Raw genomic sequence first — 24,453 nt, forward strand, 5'->3', positions numbered from 1 at the left:
GCTTTATAAGTTTGGTAATTCTCAATATCAAAGTACCCGTACAATCGGAAGTGTAACCCAATATTCAACCTAGATATACCCAACTATCTTTGACTGGCAGAGACACACGAACATTCACCTCCATGTTCTTCTCTCTCTCTCTCTCTCTCTTTCTCTCTCTCTCATCACCTAGCTCCACCTCTCCTTACTCCTCCTCTTTCTCTCCTTACTCCTCCTACCTTAGCTCCTCCTACATATCACCCTTCCTGTTAAAATAAAACTTTTCTTTCAAAATACAATTAGAGCATAACTATACCAATTTGTGTTAGTAGGTACAAGATACACCTAATACCCAGTCCATCATTTTATTGACTAACCAGAACCTCTGTCATCTCTCCTAACTAAAAGACTTAGTTCTGAACCTGGCTTTTTTTTCTTGGCTTTAGAATGAATGTCAGCTGAAAACCATCCTCTCAAATCTTTTCTCTCAAAGTAAATAACCAGGTTTGGCTATGAGACTATAAGTTTTCAACCCCATCAGAATCCAGAATGACTGAGTTAACTGAAATTATGGTAAGCACAAAGCATAGCTTCTAAAACTTAGCCGATTTATAGAGACTGCTGAACACCTGGACAGTCCCTATAGTACAAAACATTGGAGCATCCGATCTTCAGCCTTCTGGCCCAGGATCATCTGACAGACCTAGTGAAGCAGAATTATTAAGGGCTGATTTTTCTGTCTTGGCAGATATAATCAGTTGACTTTTCCGCAAGCGTGTCCCTTTTTTGGACAGTAATTTGTCTGTAGATGAAAAGAGGCAATTCTTGCCTAGTGGCTGTCTCGCCATAACTGGAGTAACTCCAAAGATGCTCAAATTTTTTTTAGAATACTTGCAAATTCTTATTTCAGTTAAGTATTAACACTATATTTTGGTTATAGTGGCAATGGGTGGGATCTAAAACTCATAGTTAAGAATAAAGAAACAGATCTGCCCCATTGGGACCAATTATATCCAGCCCTCTTTATTATCATCTCCATTGTTTTTGTGTGCATCTTTGCCCTGTAACTGCATTCTCTTTGCAGCTGATCTGGCCCTTTCAATTTGCATCTCCTTCACCTTGGAATCACACTGCCTTTTGAAAAAGGCATTTAAACATTAATTTATGAAATGATGAGGGATACACAGTAAGGAAACGGATTAGATGACATCCACAATGTGAGCACAGAGGACAAGAACTCACAGCACAGTAGAGCACACTCATTCTGAGATAGAAACAAAGGTATGGCCTATTCCTGCCTCCGTCATAGTTCCTGGCTCAATGGAGCTGCTAATAAATGACCATTAATCAAGTTAATAATTCACTGTTAGTTAAACTGACGAGTGACTAGAGCCAAGTGTAATTTCAGAAGTGTTTCCAGGCTGTAAACTATTCTTTCTATCTTATTCATGCAATTGAGTATCTCTCAGATGAGAAAACCAGTCTCCTAATGTTCACAGACCACACTGAAATTCCAAACCCACTTGATGTATTCATCCAGTATTCCCTGTCCCTTTAAGAAGGTCTTTGAAGAAGTTGATTGTCTTAGAAAATTCCTAACAGAGTCCAAACATATCCAATCTTCTCTTTACAAGGTTCACTTCATTAATCTAAAAGATATCCATCCATTTTCTTTATAATATGTTGACAACCAGGTTGATGTCAACAAAATGGAAGTAAATCATGACCTGTCCCTGTTTCAGATAATATAAAAACCCATCCTGAAACATTAAATTTCACGCTAATGGTTTCTAAAACCTTGAACTTTACCTCCCCAGAAAAAAGTGACTTTCTCCTGTTTTTTTATAAAGCTACAGATTTCTGCAGTTGTATATCTCAGATTTTAAAAAAATATTCAGCATATGATATAAACTGTATAAAACACTTGAGTGGTGCTTTAAAGACACACCTGAGAGAGCTATACCTACATCCTTGTTGTATCTCCTGCTGAGTTTGATTCCCAATTTTGCCATCAACATTGTATACATATTCTAAATGTTATAGAAAAAATACAGAAGAAAACCCACGAAAAGGAATGCAAACAAAAATAAAGTAAGAAAACAAATCAAAACTGATTTGGGACACTTACATTGCAATTTTTACAAAATAAGGGTTTTTTTTTTTTTTTTTTTTCTTTCTGTTAAATTTAGTGGTTGGGTGAAAATTTTAAAGTCTGATATAAAATTTATCTATAATCTTTTTCTTTAAAAACCGTAAAGGTAGGTCAAACAAATTTCACTGAATAGAGAAAATGGCAACAGGTTATCCTCTTGTCTTCCTTCTGTTTGGTGATTTTTAGTTCAGATACTAACAATGCATTACATGGAAAGGTTTTGCATAATCTTTTTTTGCATGGTTCACACTGCTAGAGCAGACATATTGCACGTGCTCAAGGAGTTCAGAAACACCATCATCCATTGGTTCCTCTTTAACTAAGAAGCAGACCCTCCCAACTGGGACAGTCATTAAAGCCTCCATGTGTTCCACACCACCTCACAGACCCCTTAGGAAGGAGAGTACGTCTTTGTACTCTCTACAGTCCTGTCTCAACCTTCAGTGAATCCTTCTGGTTTTGAATTATGGCCAACCAAAGGTAGAAACATGTTAATTGATGTTTCAACATGTTGAAAATTTCACCCTGATTTGCAGCCTGGGGAGGAAGAATTTCTTTGTTAAGTAACTTGTCCCTAGTTACAGATTAACTGGTTGTCTTGGGCATTAAACACAGGTATTTATATAACACCAGAACCTATGGAAAACAGACTGAATGCAGTTCTCTCCCACAAATCAGCGACCTTTACATTACATTAGGGTTAGACTGAGATTTAGCCCTTGCCTACAGCTCCATGATTCATGCCTTCAGCTAAATGTTAACTGTACAGACACTGGGGAGAGAGCTAACCTCCAGCCCCACAGTACAGAAAGGCCAGGTCTGATATGGACTTCTGCATCTTTAAGCCTTGTTTAGTCAAACCAAACAGACTGAAGCTCTCTGGGGATAAACAGGCTTAGTAACACAACCCAGAAGGGAAAGCCCACAGAGTGAGTATGAATTAGTAAACAAAAGATGTTTTAAAGCAACACAGACCCCGGGAAAGGTTTGCCAAGAGGTCTGCTCATCCAGCAAATGCCACCTGTGACACATTCTTGACTTTTTCCAGGGTGATTTACAACAATTTGTTTTAATTTTGCATAATCACATTTGAGATCCTCTGTTCTTTCTTCAAATACTCTCTAATGGACCAACAATTCAAGGCTGAATGCATCTAGGCTGTTTTAATTATATTCCCTCCTTTTCCAACGCCTACACTGTTTTGAAACAACTAGAAGTTCATTTTTTTATTAAAAACACTTATATAATAAAACTAAAGACTTCTTAGAATCCAGTTATAACTGTTGAATTTTATATTAGAATGCATGTTAAATTTAAACAAACAAATGTACCCCTGGAAATGGTTTTAAGAGTGGTGTGTGTGTGTCTGTGTGTGTGTCTGTGTGTGTGTGTCTGTGTGTCTGTGTGTCTGTGTGTGTGTGTGTATGTAAAACCAAGCACACTCATTCTCAGAAGTCTAATTCCCTGCCCTCTGTGGCAAACTCTGGTAACAATCACTTTTCACTTGTGTTCTATAAAATGTTTTTAAATATCTAAACACTTGTAACTTCATAGTAAGCTTTTCACTTTAAAAGATGAAAGAAGAGCAGATATTAGCACAGAAAAGGGCTACAGAGCATCCTAGCTCTGCAGTTGTGGACAGCTGCCCATGAAGACATGCCCAGAAGGAAGTGTCAGAGGGCATCTCCTCTCTGGAGGGAACGTGGGAATGAATACATTTCAAAAAAAGAAGCTTCCAAGATTTTCAACCTATTCCTCCATTTTCTGTTTGAATTAATTAAAACTAGGACACATGTGCTCCTGGTCACGTATTTCTCACTGGTATTGAGGAAGATCTGTCTATGAAGCTTGGCAAACGTTCAGAATAAGATTAGACTACTTTAAAACAGAAAAGAAAAAAAAAAAACCTACTTTTACCATTGTGTTCAAATAGTTAGTGCACACTTAAGTCACATTTCTAATAACTTGTTCTGGCTCTGTGGTTGTTATACACATAGATAGATGTGTTTATCCAAATAGATCGAATTACAAGATTCAATGGAAACTCTTGATTTCTATCTTTTAAGAGAAACACACAAAGGCGATCAAGAAGAGAGAGTTTTCTAACACCTTTAAAAATACAGAGCTAAGTGCAGTGGCTGAGTCAAATTTTAAATAACACTTAAGGTCGGTAACTTTATGCACAGGAGGAAACACCCCAAGACTCAGGCTTGTGGGCTTAATCTTAAAAATCCACCCAACAACTCTTGCCTGACATATGACCCCCACAACTCTCCTCACCAAAGCACTCCCTCTAATGGAGGAATAACCAAGGACCTTGTCATCTGCAGAAAGACATAACCAGAACTTCACTAAGTACTGCCTGAGAAAGACAGAGATTGCTCACAGAAAATAAAATGCTAATATAGACATTTTTTTTTTTCAGAAGCTCTTTGTTCAGGGAGGAAGTGTGGCCCAGAGAAGAGACGTTGCAGAAAGCAACTGATTCACAGCTTTCTCTGTCCGAGACTACTGGTGTCACCCTGAACCAGCCACCCCATCCCCCGAGATCACAGTGATGTCATCAGTACAAAAGAATCCATGCCATCGCTACCCAGAGGAGTGCCAGGAGCTCCTTAACAGGGAAAGAAAAATCAGCACAAGTGGGTGGAGTTTGGGTTTCGTTACATAATGTGGACAAATTTCCACTTCTGGCCAAGATCTATCAAGACCAAGATTTCACCCTCCTGCCAGAGAAAAGGAATAGATGGACTAAATAAGAAGAACAGCTTCTGCAAGGTAAGGACCATGGACCACAGAGGAAGAGGAGACACACAAGGTGAGGTCCTACAATTGTCAGCAACCATGGCCACTGACCTTCCTGGACTGTACAAGGTAGGGATCTCAGGCAGTGGACTCCAAGAAGTGAAGCATCATTAGAGACCCAGTTGGCTAGACTTTACAGGACCAAGTGCTCTACAAGAGATCTGCAGGTTATCCTACTGACTGTAACTGAGGACTCTTCTATGCTTGCTGGTATAAGAATCTGAGGCTAGAGGTAAAGGATTCCCAGAGGATTAGAGGTAACAGTGCATGGAGTCCCATGGACACAGGACTGCCTGGTTCTTGGCAATCCAATTTGAAACTCAGTGTACATGGTAGACTATTAAGAAGGATTCTGATTGAAAATAAAAATAACAAGCTACAAGGAGATTCACTCCACCCAACAAATCTAAAAATAGTGAAATTTGAAAGGGTAAAGCTGCTTCTAGATAAACTAGCTTGATTTCAAATAAGTCTGAATATATTTATAGCTATACAAAGTACTTAGCACCCAACAACATAAAGTTTATAGTGTATGATAGCCAATAAAAAATGACCAGATAAAAAATTATGCAAGAAAATATCAGACATAATCTTAGGTATGAGATGAAGGGATGGCCAGAGGGCAAATGGAATTCCATCATTTTACATCGATAAAATAACTACTGTGAAAAAGAGAAAAACCTTTAGCATAGCCAAATCAAACAAAAGGTTATCTGTAGAGGTCATAAGAATGATCTGTTGCAAACAGCAAGCATCATTAAAGTAGTAAAAGAAAATCACTTGGACTGATAATTCTATACCCAGCTAAAATATCTTTTAAAACCAATAGTAAGGTTAAGATGTTTTTCAAGCATAAATAAATCACTAGCTTTTACACATTCTAAGCCAAAAAATTCAAACTTCATCTTACAGGCACTTGAAAACATAAAGGATGCCCATTGGGCTGAAGAAAAATGATACATGGTAAATATGAACAGAGAATATAACTATGAAAACTCATGACTACGTGAGGCAAAAAGGTATGACTATTTCTAATATATAAAAAAGATTTAAAAATGATGGCTTAAAGCAAAATAAGAATGCAGCATAAAGAACAGTATAAAGGTATTCACCAAAAGATTTAAGAGAGGGAAGGCCAAAACTGGTCTGTGACCCCGGTGTCCTCAGGATACAATGTACCTAAATCACATCTACAAACAGTGCTTATGGCATTTCTCCTAGCTTTTTTCCTGTGGCCTACAGTCCCCACTGTCTCAACACCATCATTGATGCTGTGACCTGAAGTGAGATCTCAACGTGACCTACCCTTGGAGGCACCGCCTGCAGTGCAGTGATGTAATTCTCCAGGGCTAGGCGGCGGCGGTCATTGAGCATGGCTTCAACTCTGGCCATGTGTGTCTCTACAAGCTGCTGTCTCTCATTGGCTGCTTCCTGTTCCAGAGATTCCACTTTCTCCTGGAAATGCTGATGAGAAAAATACACACAAACATATTTGTTTCTTAACATGATGGTGATGATTAGTGCAAAGATAGTCTCTGTACGAGGACATTTGTAGACTGAGTTTAGTCCTAAATTCCTAATCTCATTTAAATTTTCCAAGGGACCAGAGGAGCTGAAAACTCCAGCCACTCAAAAGATCTATCATTAATGCAAAGAAGACTGCAAGCCATAGAATAAATTTGGTGTGATTAATTTTATTTTTAAATAGTTGGGAGAAAACGTAAGAGAAACAACTTATTACTAAGGCAAGGAGTGAGAATGGGTCAAGGTCATGCAAATATGAACAGGGGCTTCCAGAAGATGCCTGAAGGCCCTTGATGACTGAGAGTGGCAGGTCCTGTCTGGTGTGTAGGTGGGGCTGGGGTGTTACCTGGATAACAGCCTTCTTGTCAGCTTTGGGCAAGTTCTTGGCTTGACGTTCTGCCTCTTCCCATTCTCTCATGACCTATAAAGATGACATAAGACAATATGAAAATCCTCCATTCTTCTTTCAAATACAGATTTAACATGGTGCCTATGTTACAGTGTGTTTCTTATTAAAACGTATCACATGCCCATCCCAATGTGAGTAATATTTGTCCTACAAGAATATAAATAATTTATGCCAGAAGTATGGGGAATATAAATGTCCACATGTTTTGCAGCCTCTCGAAATAAGGCTGGTTCATCTTTTTAATTTTCCTTGAGAAATGCCTGAAAGCCATTTTACTTGACGTGAGTAAACACTGATTACCCATAAAAGTATAAACTGGCTGGTTTTGTGTGTCAACTTGACACAAGCTGGAGTTATCACAGAGAAAGGAGCTTCCCTTGAGGAAATGCCTCCATGAGATCCAGATGTAAGGCATTTTCTCAATTAGTGATCAAGGGTGGAGGGCCTAGCCTATTGTGGGTGGTGCCATCCCTGGGCTGGTAGTCCTGGGTTCTATAAGAAAGCAAGCTGAGCAAGCCAGGGGAAGCAAGCCAGTAAGTAACATCCCTCCATGGCCTCTGCATCAGCTTCTGCTTCCTGACCTGCTTGAGCTCCAGTCCTGACTTCCTTTGGTGATGAACAGCAATGTGGAAGTGTGAGCTGAATAAACCCTTTCCTCCCTAACTTGCTTCTTGATTATGATGTTTGTGCAGGAATAGAAACCCTGACTAAGAGAAAGGCATATGCTATCTGAACAAAGTCTCCAGTCAATGAACTAAAACATCAATTTTAACCTTTTATGGCATCAAGTCAAAGCATTCCAAGTGGTGTATTTTGGGTATGTGTATGTGCAGACCAGGAATACAATGACACAAAGGGAGAGGTGATGCAATGCAGAAGAGAAGGGAGACCTCTGCTCTCTGAAACGCTAAAGTCTACTCCTTGCACAAATGAAGAGTGGACTCTTCCTGTTCAGTAACCTAAGTCATGAGTAGCAAGGATTACTTCAAATCCACCCAGAAATCCCCAGAAAGTATGCATTATAATCTTCTAAATGTGGCAAAAGGTAAGACACTAATTGAGTCAGCAGGCCAACCTGCTGTGTCATGACAGATTGCTGTTCTTGGCCTTCTCCCTCACTGATCAGAGAATACACCGTCTGCTGCTGTATGCTGCTGAGTGGAAATGCAGGTTAACTCTCCATCACCCGTGGCTGTCCTTTCCTTTTCTACTGTATGGTCTGTGAAGTGGGTTTCCATGTGAAGTGAGCCCAGTGAAGGAAGATGAAGAAATACACCAAGTCGCTGACAGGGTACGTACTCATCGACTTTTTATACATCTCCCTCCCCAAACTGCAAGGAAAATCAGGCTTATAAGGTCATAACTGATCAGCGTGGGAGTTGGATTTTTAAAATTAGGTTTTTTTGAGAACAAGATACATGGAAAATGTACAAACTGTTCATGGTACTTGAGTACTTCTATTAGCTAATAAAGAGCAGCGCTGGACAAAGAGATATTGAAGAGATGCTTCGCTTTATAGATGAGACAAGCCTGGGAAGAAAAATGTTTCAATTTCCTGTATGGGAGGGAACGTTCCGGGTGGCGATGTTCTTCCCGGGTGGCGATGTTCTTACTAGAATTCCTCAGGCAAGACATCTCAAAATTACTTTGAGATAGAAACCAAATGTCTTAATGGGGTGTGAAAACCGATTCTCTGCATTATGCATACTTGCCATCATCTTGTCTTAGACATTCAGAACCTGGACCGCCCTCTTGGAATTGCAGATCCATGAAACAATTAAGATTTACCTAACTAATGTATTGAAAATTTGTGTTACTATATAAATGAACTCGAACATCGATTTTTTTCAGAATAATTTAACAATATCTTCTACTCTCACAAATCCATGGCCTATGCCATCCATGAAGGACTACTTACAGACACACTGTAGGCAGATTTACCCTTGAACCAGTGGCTTTCACTGGGGTACGCTGGTAAGAGATAATCTTACTGGATTAAGTGCTTTACAAAGTCTGTCTGATTTAATTGATGCCTGGTTACAGCGGGCCCTGTGATCAGCAATCTCACTCTACAGACCAGTTTAAGACAGCTATAGAGTAACCAATGGGCGAGGAATGATGATAAACCAAGTAGCTTACTGGCTCAGTGTGCCACTACAGAGTGGGCCATCTATCTACAAGGTGAGTTAAGGGTCAGTATCAGTAGCATCCCTAAGATGCCACTGAATATATTAAAAAATTCAGCATCAGGAAAATTTTTGTTCTCAAAGACTTCATTCTACATACACACTAAATGGACTAGATATGTAAGTAAGTGTGATGAGGAATCTTGCTTGTCAGCTTGATGGGATTTAACGTCGCCATGGAAACAAGTCTCTAGACATGACAGTGGCAGGGATTTTCTGGATTAGGTTAACTGATGTGGGGAGACTCACCCTAAATTTAAGTAGCACTGGTGTGTGGCTGGGGATTCTGGACTGGAGGAAAAGGAGAGAGCGGCCATGCACTGTGCCATCTGATTGCAGGTGCACCATGACCTGCTGCCTGAAGCTCCTGCCTCCCCCATGATTACTGTGTCCCTCTGGACTGTACCCTGGAATTCTACACCCAAACAAAGCCTTCCTTTCTTAAGTTGCACTTGTCAGGCTGTTTGGCATACCAAGAAGTAATTAGTACAGTAAGGAAGCACATTTAGGTTTTGTGTGTGTGCTTATTTGCACCTGACACGTGCTAGTCACACTGCAACCAAGATCTTCGGATCCCTAGGTCATTAACATCAATACAAATATCATCTTCCCAACCCTCTGTTCCGGTAACAGAAATAGATAAGGTCCATTATTTTCTACGCTAACCCAGAAAATTAATTGAAAACTGCAGTAGAAAACAAGTTGGAAAAGCTCCGAGTTAGAAAACTTGAAGTCCTCTGAATCTGAACTTCGGGGCTGCACTGTGGGTCCCTAAGCAACAGTTTTTCACTGTGTGCAGAGAGAGGTATCAATTCCATCAGGATTTACGGCACTTCAGAGGCCTGGCTATGTCACGCAGAGAAAATGACAATTACTAAGTAGAGATTTAAGAGACAGACAAGTTCAAAGTCAGAAAGTCCCCGGAATTGAGCAGCATAGACTGTGGGGATAAATGGCAGGTAAACCCATAACACTGGAGTCTACCAGGTGCAGTTTCTGCTCTAGGATGACTACAGCTAAGTAATCTCTTATCTGGGATTCGAAGATGGAGAAAATCTCCCGGAAATCTATGAAGTAAGTCCTGGATTAAGTAGATGCTCACCAGGGCTCTCATTTCCACAATAAATCATGTCAGAAGCTAACACAGTACTCGAAACTAATTTTCTTAATCGCATAAAAATACCTCAGATACAGTGCAAAAATATTTTATTTTGGTTGTGAGCCTAGCCTTTAACTGCTGAGCCATCTCTCCAGCCCGCAAAAATATTTTAAAAAATGATTCACATGGATTTAAGGATAAAATACAAGGCTGGCATAACTTATATAATTCTTTATTGGACTAAAAGAAATTAGAGTGTAGTCAAGGCATATGATACAGATATAAAAATCACCAATACATAAACTATTATAAAAATCTTTAGAATCAAGTAAAAGGTAAGAGTAACCCCTTGTCTTACTCTTGGTCAAACATGATGTGTGACAGAGGACTGTGTGAGATTTGTTGGGTGGGAGGAAGAAGAGAACGACATTTCTAAAATAAGCCAATGTCAAGAGCAAAGTGAGCCCAGGGGAGGGAGCAGCTTCCAGCTGCAGACAAGCCAGGCCAGCAGGTGAATAAGAGGCAGAGGCAAGGCTGGGGTCAGGGTGCCCTGGCAGGCACTGGGAACCTCCCAGGAGTGCTCAGTGTTTACTCTACTTCCTGTGGCCTTCTGTGCAATGATGTACCCGGGGCTGTCATTTTTTCTTTTAAAGGGTTACAGGAAAGCCCCTGAAGGCTTCAGAAAATGAGATCAATTCTGAGTTTAAAACTGAGGGAATAGTAGTAAATCCCAAATGAGTCTCTCCACACCTTCCTAAATGACTTTTCTAACGGAAAAAAAAAATGTGAAAAATTCCAGCTATCGGGGCGATTGATTTTAGTTTTCTGCTCCATTCAGTTGGCTTTCTAGTTCAATGTGCTTTCAGGTTTTCCTCATGGGCCACTGGCAGAATGTGAATTACACTTCATGGCCGGGATTAGTGCGGTCCAATGTGGCTGTAGAACCTTTTCTCTCAGTGTTACAACTACTGAGGAGGGCCAAGTATTACAGCTAGTCCTCTTTAAAGAAATAGCAACCTTGTCCTGATTGTTGAGATACATCATTAGTTATGTTGAAAATAAGGTTTTTCTTGTTCAGGATGCCAACAGCTTAGGAGATGACCTCCATGGGGAAGACTTCATGATTCCCAGTGACACAGGGCTGGGCCAGGGCCAGGGCCAATCTCAGGCAGAGGACTGATAGGAGGAGTGAGCAATGCCTTAGAGCGCATCTAGGGGCAGGAGGAGTAAAGACGTGAGGTAACCAGCTTAGGAATGACTGGCTTGGTTGGATAAGCCGAGTGGTTCTAAAGCATAGTTTTCACAAAGCAATGGTGTTCAGGAGCCTGGGACACAGAGCCTGATAAAAAAGTTAGCTGGGATTTGGCCCAAGGGATAAGGCATAGCTTAAATGTATAGGTGTTCTTTCTCTAGTCCCCCACACTTCTTGGGAAACAGCTTATCTCATGGGGCAGGCTGGGCAGTAAATCCCAGGGATGTGCTTCCATGGCAGTAGAACACAGGCCACCAGGTCTGGCTTTTTAAAGCTGTGTTCCGGGGATCGAACTCAGATCCTCCTGCTGAGTGGGTAATAGTAAATAGTTTGCTGACTACCCCTTTCTATATTTTATTTATTTTATGTATATGAGTACACTTTTTCTGTCTTCAGACACACCAGAAGAGGGCATCGGATCCCATTTCAGATAGTTGTGAGCCACCATGTGGTTGCTGGGAATTGAACTCAGGACCTCTGCAAGAGCAGTCAGTGCTCTTAACCGCTGAGCCATCTCTCCAGCCCCTTTCTATTTTTTAAAATAAATCTTACAAAGCATATTTAAAGTATACAGCCTGTTATGGAACACACACACACACACACACACACACACACACACACACACACACACAGACAAAATAAAGTTTACTACAATGTATCAATAAACGGCCCTCACGTCACCATCTTCACAGAGTACCTTTCTTTAGCAGAGAGACAGGATTGAATGTGTGCTTCAAAATCCTCTTGTACCTGCCTTTATTTGATGCCCACAGGGATAGATACGGTGGAATCCTACAGTCTGTGTCCTTGTAGCAAACATTCAAGTTAAACTTTATGTCTACTCAGCTGAGGGAGAGATGAGTGCACATTTCCCTAAATAACAAAACAACAGATGGTGGAATAATCCTCCGTACCTGGGACATTCTCTCTCGGTGCTTGGCTTCCAGCCTTTCTTTGGCTTTCTGGAAGTGGGCATGCTCGTTTTCATCTCCGGGTGTCTCCAGGTACTTGTCGACGGCATCAGGGGTGCTGGCTGCTGTCGTGGGAACTAGAAAGGAGAAGGGAAGGCAAGTTGAGAAGAGAAACACAATGCCTGATCTTTGTAAGAAAGCCAGCCATTTCCCAGAACAGTGTAATTGTGCAAAGGAGCAGCACACAGTAGATGCCAATGCAGCCCAAAGAAGCACCCGGAGACATTTTACCATGGCTGGAACATGTTTCACCTCTGTAGTACGTAGCAAGAAAGAACATTAAAAAACTATAGCTTTTAAAAAGGTCTTGCTCAGACAGGCATTCCTCCAGCAATCACTGATTAATATGGTCATGTTTCATCAAATCCTCATGCTCTGCTTGGCTATTTTGTAATCTGGAAAGTAACTAAAGCAGTCACCAGCATCATACATTATAAGTCCTGCAGACACCAGTGAAATCTGAAAAGAAGGCTGTTGCAAAATGAAGGCGCCTCAGCGAAATGGGAATTCTGTACGTTGTGTTTTGGACAGCTTCATTACAAAGCCACCCTTCACGAGAGAGCTTGAACACCACAGGAAGACATACAAACAGCAACAAGTGCAGCTTAGAAACCACAAAAGGACATCCAGCCTTTGCATATTTGGCAACAATCTCTAATTCATCACACTGTTGGTCAAATAGACAGTGATTTCTATTTTGAATCCGATACCACCAGGCAGGATCTGAATTGCCACATCCACTGTGACCTTATGTGGCAACAGGGATGCTCCTAAGACTGAAGATGGAACTATAAAACAAAAGCATCTTAACTCATGAATGAGCAGTGATTAGCAAGAGTTGAAAGTATTTAAGAGAGTCAAAAAAGAAAGAGGAAAGAGACAGTTTTAAACAGGACTGTGGTTTCCCCCTAAACAGGAAATGACATCATCCTCTTCTAATAAATTTAAACACTTATTCAAAAATATCAACCACTGTTTCAAATATTCTTTTCATACTTCTCATTCTTGGAAATAAATTCTTGTAGTAAGCCGCATGGGATGCAATATTCCCAATGGCAACTGGATGAGAAGTCACAGCGAAGTCGTCTGACGCTAGTGCCTTGTCTATGTACTTAAGAAAGTGACTGGCATTAGAATCAAAGGTTTGACCACGTTAACAGAAACCAGAATGCATCTCGATAAACACGAGAGACATGCATCATCCTGACTTCTTTCCTTTTTTTCTGTGGTCACTGGTTAGTCATCACTTTTCAAAATTAGTCATCACTTTTCAAAAAATTACAGTGGCCGAGATGAGATGTCTGTCCAGGTAGGTGTGGCACTGGAGCAGAAGGGAGGATGCTTACACTTATTCCTGGAACCTCAAAGGATTGTTCTCATGTAGCTGATAAAAAAGGGAACACTTGCCCAATGGGGAGAAGGAAGGAAGGTCCACTCCAGACTCTGAAATTAGGCCCAGTTAGGTATGAACCTAAGACAACGTTTTCACACCAGCTGGTACCCCAGGGCACTCTGCATTCCAGGATTTTTATCTAGTGGTGGTAATATGCCTTGCATCCTACAGTTAAGTGTCAGTCACACAGGGTACTCAATGCATGCCTGTGTCTTTATTGCCTCCCATTATGGTGTACAGAAATCTTTTATGCTAACCTTGGGGAAAAATCAGATACAATTACTTCCAATTCACTGAAAAATAAATTAGAACACAGGACTATGCAATGTCATCTACAGGAAAAGCGACACATTCTCTGGAAAACAAACAAAACAAACAAACAAACAAACAACAACAAAAACCCCCAACCTCCTTCCCTAAAACCCTAGCAAAATTAAATGTATGTATAGTCCAGATAGAAAATGGAAATAAATAAAATACATGGTTTCTTATCCCGAATGACTGAAAAATGATCTGCAATTTTAAACACTGTCTGTAACAGAAAAGATACCAAAGACAAATACATTTGTTTTGCACAACCTCAAGCAAATCAATGTACACACGTTTTCTAACCACCTTATCAAAACTTGCTTCCCATGGACCGGACCATTTATTCCCTCTTACTTGCAGAGTGAAAATGAGAAGCTGCAGTAAAAACTAGTAAATAAAATAGCAACAGGCTGAGGTGACCAGGCAAACTGTGGGTTTATATGCCACTCGGTGGGAATGTGCAGATGCTTATAAATACTGCATACAAGCATCTGCCGTAAGCACTACAAGAGTACAGGTCCCTGGGAAAAACCTGCTTTAACTGGTCTAAATTAAAATGTAGGTCTGCAAAAATAAGAATAAACTAATAATCAGGATATAAGCAAGTGGGGCATGTTTACCGGTATCAAGGTTATTTCAAACAGATTTCTTATAGGAACATGGAAATCAGCACATGACGTTATTAACATTTACTCTGCTTCATCAAGGTGTATTTCTATGCTAGTTAATTTCATGTGCCAATTTGAATGAGCTGCCGGATGCCAGAGTCAATTGTCATTTGGATGTATGCCTGCAGGCCTGTTTCTGTATAAGATTAGCCATTGCATCTGAAGGCTAAGATCCCTTCAGGTGGTTCTTCAAGAGCCTGAGCACGACAAAAAAGACAAATGAAGGCGCTGTTTGTGCTTTTGGACTTTGTCTGAGACACTGGTCTTTGCCCATGGACTGAGAACACACTGATTCCTATGGCTCTGGAGTCAATTATGTACTTACCAGTATTCACAAACTTCATAGATGTCAAGTCCTCAGAGTAAGACCCTTTATATAAGTGTGTATGTACGTTTGTGTACGTGTACTGGCAAGCGCGCACACACATACCATTTCCAATTCCCGTGGAGAAAAAAAATAAAAAATATAGTTTCTCTTCAAGGAAATTTTGTTAGGAGTCCCAGCTACAACCTACTGTTGGAATTTAAGATTCAACTTTTTTTTCAGTATTTTATTCAAACTTAGAGACATTTATCCTCACCCTCCATCTCAGTCAATATGGGTAAGTGGAATGATCCTAGATTTAAACTGGCAAATCATGAAATCATTTAGCAAAGGTGACAATGACATTATATATTGATACTTAAAGTGATATTAGTCTTTCATTGTCATTGTTCTGTGACAAGGAAGGACCTCAAAGGAAGGACCATCCAGAGACCTCAGATTCTCTTTTCCTAATTCCCTACATCCATTGTGCTCTCAGGACCAGCTGACAAAGTCCATAGCAGGGGATGGGCAGTAGCTCATTCATGTCCCACAGGTATCTTGAGGAAAGGCGTGGCCCCAATGATACCAGTTTCTGTATGTCCCAGAGCACAGGCAGAAGGAGATATATCCATGTCACTTCAAATGGCTCACTGAAGACACTCCAAAAGACAACTTTGGGAGGGCTTTTTAAAATTTATTATTTATTTACATATACAGGGTCTTGTCTAAACCCATGCTGGCCTCAAACTGGCAATCCTCCTGACGTTGCAGAGGCCTCCGGAGTGCCTTTGTCATATCAGACTAGGTTTTTGTTTTGTTTAAAAAGAAAAGAAAGCCTATGCACCACTACAAATCACATAAACTGTTCAGAAATCTTTGAGTTTTCTTAGAAGCTATGATATGGGATCATATTTCCAATGTGGCCAAATAACTGTCATCTTTTTTTTTAAATACCATTTACTGTGTTGGGAACATCTATTTTTTTTTAAATTCAATATGGTAGAATTAAACAAACAGACAAACAAACAAACAAAAAAACAAAAAAAAAAAACCTCTTTCACCGTGTAGAGAATAAACTCAGTATCCTAAAATAACCAGAATATGAATTCAGGATCAGGTGAGCCATAAGAGGGCTAAAATATCACCGTGTAGAGAATAAACTCAGTATCCTAAAATAACCAGAATATGAATTCAGGATCAGGTGAGCCATAAGAGGGCTACACTAGTGTTTGAGCAATAAAGAGTTTATTTATCCACACATCTAGGCTACTGGAAAGGGATTTCATTGTTTTAAGTTTTTAATGAACGTGACTTAGCCAGAAATATGGATTGTTATAAGTATGTGGGACTGTTTCCTACTAAACAAGTTGTTTGTCCCTGAACCCTGTCTGGTAAAAATCAGGTTATATAACAGGGGTCAGAGGCACATGGCATACTCATAAATTCTCACTTGAGGTGATATGCCTACTCTTGCCTTCTGTAAGCAACCCAGGGAGAGGACCAGCCTTCAGCCTCAAGAGCCAAACACAGGTCCAGGTTTTGACTCTTATGTCCCTAATCAACTACCTAATTGGTGCCACCACTACCCAGTCCTTATGCACAGACTTCTAACATTCAAGTGACTCCCCTATTAAAAAACAACAGAAAACAAAACCAAAACAAGAGAAAAGCATTGCAGTTTCAGAGTACATTACCTGTTGTCTTGAGGGGAACATCCTACTTCCAAATATTTCAGAGTGCCTTGCATGCTTAATGATATGTACACATATACATGGTCGGTCTATCTATCTATCTATCTATCTATCTATCTATCTATCTATCTATCTATCTATCTATCTATCAGCAAGCATTGTGTCATACTTTGGATCTGGAATGGCCCAGACTGGTGCCCTAGTTAGTGCTATTGGGAGATGGTACACTCTTTAGGAGGTTGGGACTGGAGAGAAGAAGCAGGTCACTCAGGCCATGCCTAAGGTTTTATTTGTACCCTCTCACTGAGTCATCTCCTTCTTGCACTACTGTAAGATGAGTTCTACTACCTCCTTCCCCCCATTATGGTCCAGAAACAAAGAAGTTGGACCATTGATTAAAACTGCAGAATGAGCCAGGATAAACCTTTCTCCCATCAGGTGGGCTTTTTCTGATACTTTATAAGCAATAGGAAGCTATCCTAACTGGGAAGCCAGGGCTATCTGACAAGCTTAGGTGACAGCTGTAGTACCAGGCATGTTCACTTTCATTTCTCATTCATTTCTCTTCTACTTTTCTTTCCAGGAGTGTCCCAGCTTCTATCATATGCAAATCCTGTGGGATAAAAATCAATGACCAAAACAAACACATTTTTACCTCATGGTATAATGTCCTAGTGAAAGAAGCAATCACTACACACACACACACACACACACACACACACACACACACACACACACACACACAATGAAACATATTCTTCTTAGTAATATGTAACTTGTATTATGGAGAGGAAAAAAGGAGAACTGGGTTAAAGGGGAGTGGGGGTGGGGTGGGGAAAGGGTGGTGAGCAGGGAACTACAGCCACCAAGCAAATGAGACTTCAGCAAACATTCTGAGACTTCACAGGTCACTGCTAAAGAACATGACAAGGAGATGCAGAAGCCAACACTGAGGTCCTAAGAACGAAGGATGCCCAGTAAGTTCCATGACATGTACATGTCGAGGCCACTAAGCAGGCGGGGGTGGGGGGTAGGGGGTTGGGGGGTGGGGTGGGGGTTGATCACAAGGCCACGAAGCCATCATGAGAACTCAGAGGAGCAAGAGTGTTTGGTGGCTTGCGAGGAATACATGATGAAATTTTTAAAAGATCACACAGGAGCTGAGACAGGGCTCAGTGTGGAAGAGATCTCACAAACATGGGGATTTGTAAAAAAAAAAAAAAAAAAAAAAAAAAAAAAGCCAGTCATGGCTGTGTACATGCAATTCTAGGAATGTGTAGTGGAGAGACAGGATCATGACTGTGCATGCTGGCTGCTAGCCTAGCTCCACACTCCGTGAAAGATAAATGGAGTATGATAGAGCAGGAGATATGATGTATTCCACTGGGATCCATGTGTATGTATATGCACACTCATGCATATATGGGCATACAGTGCATGAATACACACGTGTACACACACACACACACACACACACACACACACACACCTTCTTCAGTCTCCCTCTTCTGCTTGCCACATACAAAAAGGAACATGGGCATGTATGTTTTCTCCTGAATAAACGACATTACCTAAACCTAAACCCCAGGAAGTTGATTAGGAGAGTACGTTTCTTTACATGTGTGAGAGTCCAGTTTACTTTTAATAATGATGACACATCAATGCTGGTCACAGTACCTACTGTCCATTCTTAGGTCTTCTTAAGACCCATTGGAAGTCTATTTTCTGGCGGCTGGGGAACAGGCTTACTTCTGATTTTCTAATAATCTTGGTGCATGGTTTCTCACAAGATGCACTGTGAACATGATGCCATTCTGAGAACATGATGCCATTCTCTATACTTGCTGTCCCCTGGGAAAGGCTTCACCACGTGAGGAACTTACTTGAAAACAAAGAGAAACCCTCTAAGGTTCCTGGAAGTGGCTGAAATCAGTATGTAGCTCAGAGAGTTCAAGAAGAGTAATGGTCAAATCCAACTATTCATACACCAATTTCCCTCGCTGTGATTCCAACTCCACATAGGTTAACTGTCCCTGGGTGTGTGCATGGGGGGTTGGTTCCAGGGTTCCCTATAGATAGCAAACTCCAGTTTGGCCACCTCCCTTTTGTATATTTGGATATAACTTAGAGTATCTAATGTATACACTGTTCTTTTTTCAGACTGTTTATATTACTGAAGATAATGCAAACATCAAAGGGAGTGGTTTTCTTGCTGTATTGTTTGAGGAGCAAGAAAAAGGGTTGTACATGCTCAGTACAGAGGTATTTATTTTTGACTCATGCTTGGTTGAATACTTAGATAAGGAAGCCATGGAGACTAATGGCTGACTGGATGTCAGTCCATCTTCACACTGACAATTAAGATATTTGGAAAAAAAAAATTCCTGCAGTTTTCATATTCATCTGGCTCCTCTATTTACAGGGTAACAGGATTTCTTTTAATATTAGTTTTACATTTACTTATTTTATTTTGTGTACGATGGGTGTGTGTGTGTGGGGGATCAGCTGTGATGTCCTTGACCATCTAAACTACAACACAAGAGTGATTCCTAGACAAAACTCCACGGATAGCATCTATTTGATGTATTCTTTTCCCCAGCAGAGTGCGGCTTATCTATACAACACTGGCAAACAAAGATAACAGTGAAGGCTTACATAACTCACTGCCTTATCATTGAAAACTCTACTTGATTGAGAGCTAGTATTGCCGTTCCTTGAAATAGCTATGAGTTATGGGATATGGCAGCATGGGTAATTTATGTATGAGTGAACTATAAACCTGTAAGGAAGGATTTTATGGGAAAATGTAATCTCCATGTGACAAAGCTTTCAAAATGCCATCTCCACTTAAAACATTTTTTTACAAAAGTTTCCTTCACCACTCTAATTTCAAAGTAGCTAAAACTTAGTGCATTCCATTCAAAACCTAAATATCGACCATTCCTACCAAGTTTGAGATAGGTGAGCCATTCTTAATGGGAAAATAAAAGCGAGTGCTCTTTCAATGGCATGCTAGATTTTAAAGAGGAGCGAAGGTTCTTTGCCCATGCACTCCCGAGTCTCTCTTCTTTTATGTCCAGTTTGATCACGGCTGCTGGAGAACACTATGAATGTACTGCGTGGACAGAAGGTAATAAAAACGTAATCTACACTCTGTTTATTCTTCACCAGTCCAGCGACATTTCTTTTTTATGTCTATGTACTTGTACTGACACGGGAATTTTTTTTTTTTATCAGATATGTGAAATGAATGTAGAAGGATAAATGTTGGCATTATTTTTATTCATAGCCATATTCCCTGCACTTAAGTGCTCTCTTTAGTCTGAATAGAAACGACCACCAAACAGACAGAAAGATATAAAATAAGAGTAATAGTAACTGGAAGCCGAAATCTTTTAGCCATAGGGTATTGTTTCTTGTTAGCTTGCTGGAAGCTTCCTTGACTTCATTACCAGTGGTTCACAAAGACATGGCCAGTTAGAACTGCTCAATATTTAATAGGTGAGTGCAGAATGTCAGTCTTCCCTAACCAACCGTATCACAGAAATTCTGACAGTAAATGCTGATGGGCCTTTAACTTCTATGGAGGTCTTAATGGATAAAACCAATTTAAATGCACCCCAGCCTCCCAGAGCACTCTTTCCTAATTCACTCATATGCTGACATTTAATCCTACCTACCACATCTCTTATCCTGTAAGTAAGTTACTGAATGTGGCCTGCTTAGATGATCCTGCTAGAGAGTCTCTCAAAAGTAACCTTGGTATTAAAGCACATGTGTGCCTGTTGGGTGCTTTCCATTTTATGCATGTGTGCATGCAAAGGCTAGAAGCCACCGTACGGTGCCTTCCTCAGCCACTCCCTATTTTATTTACCTGTTTCTGTTTGTTTTAAAAGCAGGTCTTTCACTAAACTTGGAGCAAGGCAACTGGCTAGTCTGGCTTCATGTTCTACTCTAGCACCAGGGTTCCAGACTCCTGTGTCGCAGTCCCTGGAAGCCAAACTCAGGTCTTCATGCTTGCCTAGAAGGCATGTCACCAACAGAGCCATCGCCTCAGACTGCTGGCTGCCATGGAAACCACACAATCATGCCTACTTACTTATTTACTGTCTGTGGTTGCAGCAGTGTGTAGATAGATAGTGACTGTACTGCTGGACAGCAAAGCATGTATAATCCCTTTAAAGAAACTGTTCCCCACTTCCCCTTTATCAGTGACCTGACAGAAAAGCATGGCCAATTCCTTTAATAAAAAGGACCCACTTCCATACCTTTATCAAGTAGCTAATGGAAAGAGTACATATCTGTGCAGAAATTATTTAAACAATAATAATTACTATTATTATTTTGAAATAGGGCCTCATTATATAGCTCTGACTAGCCTGGAAGTAACTCTGTAGACCAGCTTGGCCTTAAACTTGCAGAGATCCATCTGCTTCTTCCTCTTGAGTTCTGGGATTAAAGGAGTGTGCCAACCATACCTAGCCTAATAATTGTTTTTGATATAGTTTGACAGTCTAAGAGATATCATAGTTTCATTGCTAGCATTCTATGATGTGCTAATAAATTGATGCCTATTACCTCACAGCTAGAAGAACAAATAAAGAATAATTTAAAACAATAGCTCAAAACTAGCCAAGGAAAATGGCTGAGGGTTATACTGGTAGATCCCATTTATACTGGCATGAGTTAGCTACTGCTTGCAAATCATAACCTTCTGATACAACAAACTTGTATGGGAGTACTGGATCGTACTATGTGTGGACAAAGTCATCTTTTCTCCTGCTTTAACCATGTATAGGGCTAGACCTCCCCAACATGCTGTAATCGTGGACCTAAGACCAGAAACACGATGCCAAGATAGAGGGAAACAAGAAGCAAGGGCCTCAAGCATCTCTACAGACAGATGCCAAGATAGAGGGAAACAAGAAGCAAGGGCCTCAAGCATCTCTACAGACAGATATTCTCAGCCTGGGATAATGGAAACCAGGATAAAACAAAGGGGGAAGGGGTGTGCAGGTGAACCATGGTTAACAGAGCTTGCTGGTCTACTTTCTGCATTCCCTGTAGCTTTAGAAAAACAACTGATCAGACAGCAACAGCATTTGGGATGTAGGAAGGTGGTCTAACAGGTTCATAAACATCTGTTGAGAGTTAGAGGCCACAGGCATCCTTATATTTCAACAGAACTTCCCATCTATGAACCACAAACCTATATATGAACATAGTTAGAACTCTCAGGTAGGGGATGAAAAGAATACTAGACTGGAACAGAGATACGTCTGGGTGCTGTGGTATAATGCAGCATGGTGGAAAAGTGGGAGCACCTCATTGATCCCTGGAGCCCACAGACCTGAGGTGATTTGTGTAACCTGCTTCCGGCACATACTTCGAGAAGTCTGGAGAATTGATAGTCATTGAAAAGCCTGATGGTGTATAGGTGGAGGGGATCTGGAACACTGCTAAACACCTGTATGTACAGAATAAATGATCTGAAACGAAGTGACAAGCCTCAAAGAAACCTTTGTGCCAAGGTTTACGACACAACATAACCAGAACTTGGTCACCCTATGAGGCAAATTTCCCAGTCCATCAGCTGACTAAAAATTGGTGTAACTGGGAAACAGATGACTCAGCAGCTCTCACAGAGGTTCTGGGTTGGATTCCCAGCAAACACTTGGTGGCTCACAAACATCTATACTGGAATCTGATGCCCTCTTTTGGCATGCAGACATATAGGCAGATAGAGCACTCACATCATAGAATAAATAAATAAATAAATCAGAAAAAAATGGTGTAACGATCTTTGTCTTCCTCATGGAGTTTGTCTGTCTGCTTTTGAAATGCAGTCTGATGGAGACAGTACGTGGACAGACAACGCTATCCTCACCTTCAAGATATCAGCTGGTCAAATATTTGCATAATAACTCTACTATTTTATAAACCCTGCATTGCAGGGACTGGAGGTGAGGCCAGTGTATCAACTCAAATAGATGCAGAGCTGACCTCAGAAACTGCTACGGCAGAGGAGGGTCTTTACCTCAAATGGAAAGGCTTCTCAAAGAGACAGGAACCCACGTTTATGAGTTAGACCACTCTTCAGTCTCATGCCTCTTGCTTACACTGACTGTGGAGTAGAGGCTTCTCTGAGAGCAGCCACAACAAATAAGTGTCCTGAAAATTGTGGTGCTTTTCAATGTCGTTTTTTTTATGGGGAAAAGTTAAAATCGCGCAATGCCTGATTAGAGCAGTAAGCCTTGTCAGGAAATGATTCATGATGCGGGGCCAGATACACAGTCCTCCCGCTGTACGTGTAGTCTTAAAGCAGTTCAATGGGAAGGCTTTCTCTAGCTCACTTAGCATTTATTTTCTCACTAGCAGCACTTCAGACAGAACATCTTTAGAACCAATCACCTCAGAGCAAAGAAATGCCATTCAATTAACTCCAAGCCGGTGAAGAAACTACGCATAAGCCTGAGTTTTCTAATGGAATAGGCCTGGTCCTCTCCTCATTCTACTCATATCTCCTCAGAATCAGCAGAGGCTGCGATCTGCGTTTGACCTCCAGGTGACCATGACTTTTTCAATTCAAACGTGTGGCTTAGCTATAAATAAGGCAGCAGAACCACACAGCTATAAATAACTAGAAATTATATGCTTTCCCAAGTATGTTGGTACTAGCACTGCAAAACCCTTCACTTGCTGTGATTGAATAGTCTCTGTAGGGAGACAAGAAATATAGCTGACAAAATCACCTCATCCTCCCAGGATGGAAGGGTGTCAGGGTCTGCACCACACCACAAGTGGGAGAAGAAAGCGAGACCTCCCATATCTGTCTGGAAAACATTATGTAAATTTTATAAAAATAAATTATCAAACAATGTTTACCTCTAATCAATGAAGAAGAGTGAAAACCAATGGCCCTTTCTATATGGAAAAGAAATAGAATGGAAGAGAACCAATCACCATCGTTTTCAAAGAGGGTGCGAAACGGCTGCTACTCACTCACACGCATGGCCTTGTTGGGGAGGCATGTTAGCCTTTTCCAGCGTTTTGTGGTTTCTTGTATTTTTTGAAAACGTGCTTTCTGAACATGGGAAACAGTCTAACCTAGAAAATGTCAGAACCAAATGCTGAGCCATTTGGTGTGGAGCATAGCCAGGGTACCAGTAGGTTTCAGACACAGCCCTCCCGTGTTTGATACCTGCAGACGACTCGTGAAGAGTGTTTGGCCTCGGATTTTCTCATATGCACAAAAGATGAAAGGAAAATGTACATGAGTGTGCCAGAGAAAGATCTCTGATCTTTGAAAATCGTAGGAACAACACAACACACACAAATAATGTTTTCCCAGTCCTTTGGGTGTGAGGACTGGAGTGTTTTCCTCGTCCTGTACCACCCGCTTGCCAGACTTAAGGTTTTACAGGAACAATTTCACAATATCAGGAAATGGGTTTATTGTGTCAATTAAAAAAAAAAAAAAAAACCATGCCTTTCAAATATTATCTTATTATTTGATCAACAGTAATATCTTATGGAGGCCACTGAAAAAATAGTGGTATAGGATGATATAATCATCCACACTATCTTTTTTTTTTAAAAATCATTTTTTTAAAATCAGTTTTAAGGTTAGGATTTTCCTCCAACCCCAGGATAATAGTGACAAAAGCGAATTTTAATTATACAATTTCTAGCTGAAATTGGGTCTCTT

General features: G+C 40.6%; 1 protein-coding gene and 1 long non-coding RNA gene across 7 annotated transcripts in view; one reads left to right on the plus strand and one right to left on the minus strand.

Moving 5' to 3' along the window:
- App (amyloid beta precursor protein) overlaps positions 1–24,453 on the minus strand; it is a 227,010-nt gene that overhangs the window by 62,355 nt on the left and 140,202 nt on the right. For all 6 annotated transcript variants that reach the window (XM_034515230.2, XM_034515229.2, XM_034515228.2 and 3 more), the window contains 3 exons: positions 12,321–12,454; positions 6,807–6,881; positions 6,242–6,400 (listed from right to left, as the gene is read on the minus strand). In XM_034515230.2, coding sequence (XP_034371121.1) covers positions 6,242–6,400; positions 6,807–6,881; positions 12,321–12,454 — 368 coding nt within the window. The remainder of the gene's footprint in view (positions 1–6,241; positions 6,401–6,806; positions 6,882–12,320; positions 12,455–24,453) is intronic.
- Positions 4,780–7,699, plus strand: LOC143444081 (uncharacterized). The gene is made up of 3 exons (XR_013113625.1): positions 4,780–4,909; positions 5,849–5,955; positions 7,562–7,699. It is a non-coding gene; the product is annotated as an uncharacterized LOC143444081 (long non-coding RNA).

Source organism: Arvicanthis niloticus, chromosome 12 (genome assembly GCF_011762505.2).
Source record: "Arvicanthis niloticus isolate mArvNil1 chromosome 12, mArvNil1.pat.X, whole genome shotgun sequence".
Lineage (NCBI taxonomy): Eukaryota > Metazoa > Chordata > Mammalia > Rodentia > Muridae > Arvicanthis > Arvicanthis niloticus.